The sequence below is a fragment of the Frankliniella occidentalis genome, unplaced genomic scaffold, assembly GCF_000697945.3.
Source record: "Frankliniella occidentalis isolate FOCC.00 unplaced genomic scaffold, Focc_3.1 Scaffold57, whole genome shotgun sequence".
NCBI classification, from domain to species: Eukaryota; Metazoa; Arthropoda; class Insecta; order Thysanoptera; family Thripidae; genus Frankliniella; species Frankliniella occidentalis.
This window is the reverse complement of record NW_026267187.1, coordinates 222,401-229,465: the sequence shown is the minus strand read 5'-3', so window position 1 is coordinate 229,465 and position 7,065 is coordinate 222,401. Positions and strand designations below refer to the sequence as shown.

Sequence of the window (7,065 nt, the reverse complement as noted above, 5' to 3'; positions counted from 1 at the left end):
GGTGTGTTATTTGATTCATAAGCTAACATCAATAACTTAGAAGGGATTTGGCATAACTTGCATGTATTCTACAAACTGCGGCACATACAGCCAAAGATGTCTAGCGTATGAAAAGAATACTTCGTTTGTTGAGTTTTGATTACTAAGTAGACAGAAAAGGTACCTGGCAAAAAGATGGTCCAAAGCGAGCCGTCACTCAGAAGATGTATTACACCATGAAAATTCAGAAGGGACGGGCCGAAGGCCCGTCCCAAACGCCGCCGGCAGGCCAAACCAAGTTGCCAGCTCCGCTTCGCTCCACCGGCAACTCGGTTCGGCAGGGAGCGGGCCCAGCTTTTTACCAATTATCCGTCACAAAATTGTTACTTTATCACGTGACGACTTATCAATACTTTGACGAAATATACATCCAGTGACAGTGCATTTGTCACGGGATAAAGTATTTGTAAATGGTCTGTGACGAAATATCTGTGAAACCGATTTAGGAGAGAAAAAATTGTGAAGTGACGACTAATATTTTTACAGTGTAGTAGAAGTCGACTTGTCAAACTGTCAAGCCCACAATCCTTAAAGGTGTGTGCTTGCAGGTCGACCTATTTTTGTGTATCCAGTGTTACGGCTGGAAATGTTATGACCGCAATAATTCCCTGCGAATTAATTGTGAAAATCGAACTGACTCGCAACCAACTTCGTCTGTTTTTTCTGCTTTAAGTCTCCTTCTTTGATCGCAATTATTTTTTTTTCAGTGTGCGGTCTACGTACAGCCCAGGGCCGGACCTTTGTAAGGAATGGCCAAGACACAACAAATACTACTGAAATACCTTGGAATGTCATAGTATATGACATGAAAGTAAAAACAGGCCCGACGCAAATTTGCGGTGGCTCTTTGATTAAAACAGATTATTTCATTTCAGGTATGTGGGTCGAATTTTACACCTTTCAATATTTTGAAATTAATTTCTATGCGCTCATTTTCAGGGGCTGAGGGCCTCTAAGACTTTTTATAAATTTCCAACACTATTTACTTGCCCTAGTCTGCGGGCGACATCACCAGGCGATTCTAAGAAAACGGGCCATTTGGGAGTTCCTATATTTTTTTATTCGAATTTGTTAGGTTTTTTGGTCGCAATGGTTTTATTTAACTTCAAATACGATATGTCACGTGTCGTATTTTACCGTAAGTTACGGTAACTTACTAAGCCACAAAACGCTGGTATTTTTCGGTAAAATTCGCAAATTCCCTTCAAATAGAAAAGAGGATCAGCCAAGCGCGAGCCACATGTTTTTCGGTCATCTGCAAAATATTCGTTATTTTTCTGGTTTTAATGCCAAAAACAACTTTCTTTTTGCACTGAGGCGGTTAATTAAGCACTGTAAATGCTAGGGTCAGATATCTTGCTTATATAAGCGCGAGATCAGTGGCACAAGAAATACCGCCCCCCTGTCATCAGAAAGTTTTTTTTTCACCACGCTGTTAAAGTCATAATTTACAATCCTCACTTGATAAGAATGAAAGGGGATTAAAGGGTTAAAGGTTTCTTGATTTGACAATCAGATTAAAAACTAGACTTCTATTTCACCATTTAATCAAAATTTGTCCCCGTCTGTTTTTGCATATGGGTTGTGAGTCCAAATCTGGAGTTTTCGTCTGATTGGGTGTAGACATGTCAAAGGCATACCAGGGAAGCCCTAAAAGTAAAAAATAAAATTAAATTACGTTGACGGTCTAAAAAATGTCGGGACACGCTTGGATGATCTCTATTCTTAGATCTTTTACTCAAAGCAATAATTTTTATGACTTTTCCTTTTGAATGTTTCACTATTTCACACTTAATCTACTGAATAGAAATGTTTATTACGTGTTAAAACATGCATTTTAAGTTTTTAACGCATATCATTCCAAAACCGGCAACTTCGGTGAATATTACCAATATTACCTATAAATACGCGTAACTTGCGTAACTTACGGTAACTTACCGTACGATTGAACGAGACCGGTATTTTTAAAACCCTAGATATGAGCAAAGTGGTGATAGTTCAAATCACGTACTTCTAGTACAACGTTTAAAAACATATTGTGGTCAGGTTCAATCAATGATGAAACTCAAGTATTGCCTCCCGTAGCTTTAATGTAATTGGTCTTTTGTTTGCTCTATTAGTGTGGTGTACTCATATTTTACATCCTGTCATCCCCATTTTAACGTGGATACAGATTTCCCAAAACGCGAGCGTGATTTTCACGCTAGCCGTGATTTTTACGCCAGGCGTGATGAAAGTCGGTTCCTGATTGGCTCTGTGAAGCTTACGAAGCGTGAAAAATCACGCCTTGCGTGAAAATCACGCTTGCGTGAAAATCACGCTTGCGTGAAAATCACGCTTGCGTGAAAATCACGCTTGCGTTTCGTGAACTCTGTATCTACACTTATGCGTTTTAGTTTCGCTAGAAGATTGCAATAAATAACATGTTTCTCGCCTCGACACTGCTCCACGGATACCCAACCTCATATTTTACAGTTCTAAATTAACCCCTTACTACCCCATTAGGTCATTACAACGCCTTACTGATACCTAAAAGTTTTTAAACAAAGGACAGACCTAAAAATAAAGGTTACGGAGTTCACAATACACTGTAAACAAAATTATGAAAATTCAGGAGATGTTTTTTCTGAATCGGCACTCTGAATCTTGTTTTCAGACCATTACTCAAATTTTCTAAGTTTAGACTGAAAATCAGCCTAAACGACAACCTAGCGTCCCACAAAATTTGAATATATCTCTGATTAGATAAATTTTAAATTTCCCTAAGAAACGCATCGAATACTGTCACTGCTCGTTGGCACGGAGAGCGCGAGAGCGCTGTGATGCATGCGAATGCTCGGCTTCTCGGCCACCTCTGGCCTCTGGCCGTCTGCACGACTGAGACTGACAGGACCCGCGCCTCCCCCACCATCGTCTTTCGCGCTTCTAGTCTTCTACTTACCGCATTAAGCGGAATAGCCTATTGAAGGAGCCCATTATTATTCAATTTTTGAACTAAAGAGGTCAAAATGAATAGACGATCTGACCGAACGGTCGTGGACATCGTAGCAATAGTGTTACGTTTTCTGCGTAAGTTGCCTTACACCCGCGTAGGACAAGTTTCATTAAAGTAAACGTAATTTCACTTGTTAAGAATTTATACGGTTCACATTCAGGCCAAATGCCTCAGTTTGGGTTCTAAGTGGTAAGGGATTTGGCGTTGCCACGTTAACTTCAGCGGCTAGGCCAGATCGTCTAGTTCTAGCTTTTTTTGACCCTAATTTTCAATAAAATTTTCGCGTAACCGAGCTTAAATCCTGCTCCAGTTATCGTGATCACGAAAATCGATTACAAACAACCACCGGGGATCCTTTTCGAGCACTGGAGTAGGGTAAGATGCCCAATGATGGACACCTTAAAAGATGCAGTGATGGACACCCCTTTTTCTTGGAATGTAAAGAACGGAGCGAGGTAGTTTGGCTCATCATACCCCGGTATGCATCTTACTAAAACATTAGTTTGTAGATCGTATTGTGAAAAGTTTGGCTGCAAATGGAGAAAAGTGTCCATCACTCGTACAGTGCCCATCACTGGGCACCTTACCCTAAAAAGCTCCGCTATCCCTCAGCCAATACAATAAACCTATTTCATACAAGAAGCAACTAAAAAGAGCCAATAGGGTGTTCCAGGCAAATCCTAAACATAGAGGTAGGAAAAGAGGGCAATTCCAGAAAAAATGTAAAAAATGTCTGTCACTGACGGCATTTGTGAGCGACTGAGAGGTTCTACTTGTTGTTGAAGCACATGACTAGACGCGTCTTTGCAAGACGCTTCTAGGGGCGTGTTGCTACAGTACGTAGCACCCCTCAGTCGCTCACAAATGCCGTCACTGACGGACACTCCTCTCTGGAATTGCCCAAGAACAAACTCACCGACTTTTTCTGTTTCCGGAATGGATCCGATTGGTCGAGCTGATCACGTGCATTCACGGCCTAGAGGGTAAGAGAAACTGTCAGATCAGTTTTTACCTCCCCTTCATATTTGAGAGTTAAGAATCGGGCCAAATTACCAAATTAATTTCTCATACTCACTCGACGCAAACATAAGTTTGTTCATCTTCGCTTCCGTTAAAGATAGCCTGGAACAGCCGCTTGGTGTATATAATATTATATATAATAGTGTTTTTTCTAAAATAGGTAGATCGACGCCAGTCCTCGTCTTACGTAACAGGCTACGCAACACCTCACGGAAAACTGTTACCCTTGCGACGCGCCTGGTGCACATCTGCTTAGGCCTAAGTTCATCTTATGTAATATGGTTGTTTGTTTTTCTTTAAGCGGCGCACTGCTTTTACATAAACAACAAATTTCTTCGAAACGTCACTGATTTTTCTGCTGTAGTCGGGGGTCTGTACAGCGCATGGAATGCTACTGAAGACACAAGGCAGCATGTTCAGGTTGGTACAGGTATTTCACCTTATAAATCATTCTGGTAAAGCTAAAAAAGAGAATACAGAGAACAACAAAAACGGAAATCACCATGCTTTCACATGATGACTTCCACTTTCTTGTTTCCCGCATTCTTCTTCATTTTGGCTGTACCCAATCGCTTTACTTAAACCGGATCCGAAGAACAGCACCCGTAACTTTCAGTCGCCCACCTGGTAGCAGTAGGGTGTACCAGGCTATCTTTCACGGCAGTGAAAAAGGGACAAACTAACTGATTTATCTGTTTCTGTCCGGTGAGTATGAGAAATTGATATGGTTATTTGGCCCGATTCTTACCTCTCAAATTTGGAGGAGAGCTAAAAACTGAACTGAGCTTGCATTTTCCCATACCGTATAGGCGTGGAGACACCTGATCAGCTCGACCCATCACATCCATTCCAGAAACAGAAAAATCAGTGAGTTTGTTCTTTTTCTACTTCCGTTTGAGATTGCCTGTAACACCTTATTCCATCAACTTCGTCCGCGTCCGCCAATGAGCGGCATGGAGGAAACACTTCAGGAAGCATTACTGTTCTTCTTTGGATCATGTTTAAAACTAAGTTGAGTACTCTATTGACTCATTGTCACAATTTTCTGATTACAAATCGATACATCTGCCTTTGTCGTTATGTTTGTATAGCTCAAACAGATATACGTTCATTCCTTCACGGGACCGTTAAAGCTATTCTCGAACGACATTGCATTGGTACTCCTTTCGACCCACGTATCAATTAACGTTAACGTTCTTCCTATTTGCCTGGACTGGGGACAAAGGCTGCCACCACTTCCGTCCGGAACCCTAGGCTTGGTAAGGTTTCAGTGCCGTTGTCCTTTTTTGGTCAAACTTTTCACTTTTTCTCGAAAAAATCCGAGACTTGTTTTCCCGTGTACCTTCACTGTAAAAACTAATGTTACCGAAGTAACGTTACTTGACGCAACCAAACCAGGTAACGTTTGGTGATGCAACCAGTTTGTAATGGCCCAAAAATTTCGCATCGGGAAGATTGCATTAGGAAACGTTACCAGCCTTGGTCACATGATGAAACGTTACCTTGGTAACATTAGTTTTTCCAGTGTTCTTACTAACACAGTCATAGGTTGCAGGTTTCGGTGGTTACCGCGATATGCAGTACGACGTGCTCAAATACACTACACTACCTTTTCTTGATCACCATGACTGTGAGAAAAATACTTCGCTCAATCTACAAATGTACACAACCGTGGCTGACAAGTTCTGTGTAGGAGTTAATAACGGCAAGTAAATTTTCTTTACACAAAGGTGCCTTGAAAAGGTCGGGGCAGAAGGAGGGTTGAAGCCCAGACTAAAGCGCTTTGTCGCTGAAACGCTTTAGTACGGTCGACCATGATTTAGTTAACAGGTTATTCAAGGGCACTCTGGGAAATCACCTCTAGACCATACAAATCGTGTCAATGCAAATAGTGAAGTCAGCATTTTGAAAAGTTCAACTAAAATTGCCTATAGCAGGTGTCTGCACGGTTGGAGCGGATGCCTGCTCGAGCCAAATCGTTCAGAATGGACCCAAGAACAAATGTGTAAAGTTTGAAAGATAAGTCATTACTTGCAGTATTATTATTCAACGCCAAGGACTATAATGGCGACTCCGACAACTTCGTCCGCGTCAGCCAATGAGAACAGTTCGGGAAGCATTAGTGTTCTATTTTGGATCCGGTTTAAACTGCGTGAAATACCCTAACACCCTACTCTTTCTCGGGTTGGAGCGAAAAAGAAAGGAATACCAAACGAAACCAGTTTTAGAATTCCAGCTACTTTAACGCTTCAACATCTTTGATAGAGGTTGATGCATTACCCAGATTTCTTCTGATAATGTTTGCAGCAGATTTGGTTTTTTTAATTTTTCGAAGATGTTGTTGGATAAAGGTAGGCCTATACAAGATCCAGTCGCGATTCCTTTCTCCTGTAAGGAGCCGTGACCGAATAAGGTGCTGCAGGCTAGAGATGAGCGAACATGTTCGCAGTCGAACGAACCCTAACGAACAGCGAACTGTTCGTGTTCGTTCGTCATTGAACACAGGCCACAGGCCAACCTGGCCACACGACACCACGAGCTGCCTCTCCCACCTTCTCCCTTCTGTCACCCTGTATAGTACCTTGTAATAGCCTGTAATAATAGCTGTAATACCATAATATTCATAATATCCTGTCATAGCCTACAATACTTATTATACCTATAATATTTAGTGCTGGGTAGGGGAGAGTGGGGCAGATTGAGGAACGGGGCAGTTTGAGGAACTGCCTACAAATTTTGATTGCGGGCACTGATACCGCCGTAGGTTGAGTACTTAATTGTCCTAATGTACTTTCATTCAAAAACGTTCATACGTAAAAGCTGCGAGTAAACTGGTGCGTTTTTTAAACTACGAATGTCAAAATAGACAAGTTGGACGCCAAAACGGGAGTTTTTTCACCTTATATATTATGTAATTTCGATATTACGGAGCGCCCCTGATGCGATGGGGCCTTTTGTGTAAGAGAAGACATGCTTCCTGCTTATTTTGCCGTGCCGGACGGTATGATACA

The 7,065-nt window shown here is 41.7% G+C and overlaps 1 protein-coding gene across 5 annotated transcripts in view; it reads left to right on the top strand.

Moving 5' to 3' along the window:
* Positions 1–7,065, top strand: part of LOC113217320 (CLIP domain-containing serine protease B15) — an 18,164-nt gene that overhangs the window by 3,462 nt on the left and 7,637 nt on the right. For 3 of the 5 annotated variants that reach the window (XM_026437161.2, XM_026437160.2, XM_052267674.1), the window contains exons 2-5: positions 747–914; positions 4,356–4,474; positions 5,146–5,313; positions 5,603–5,759. In XM_026437161.2, coding sequence (XP_026292946.1) covers positions 747–914; positions 4,356–4,474; positions 5,146–5,313; positions 5,603–5,759 — 612 coding nt within the window. The remainder of the gene's footprint in view (positions 1–746; positions 915–4,355; positions 4,475–5,145; positions 5,314–5,602; positions 5,760–7,065) is intronic. The other 2 variants (XM_026437162.2, XM_052267675.1) reach the window with 2 other exon arrangements.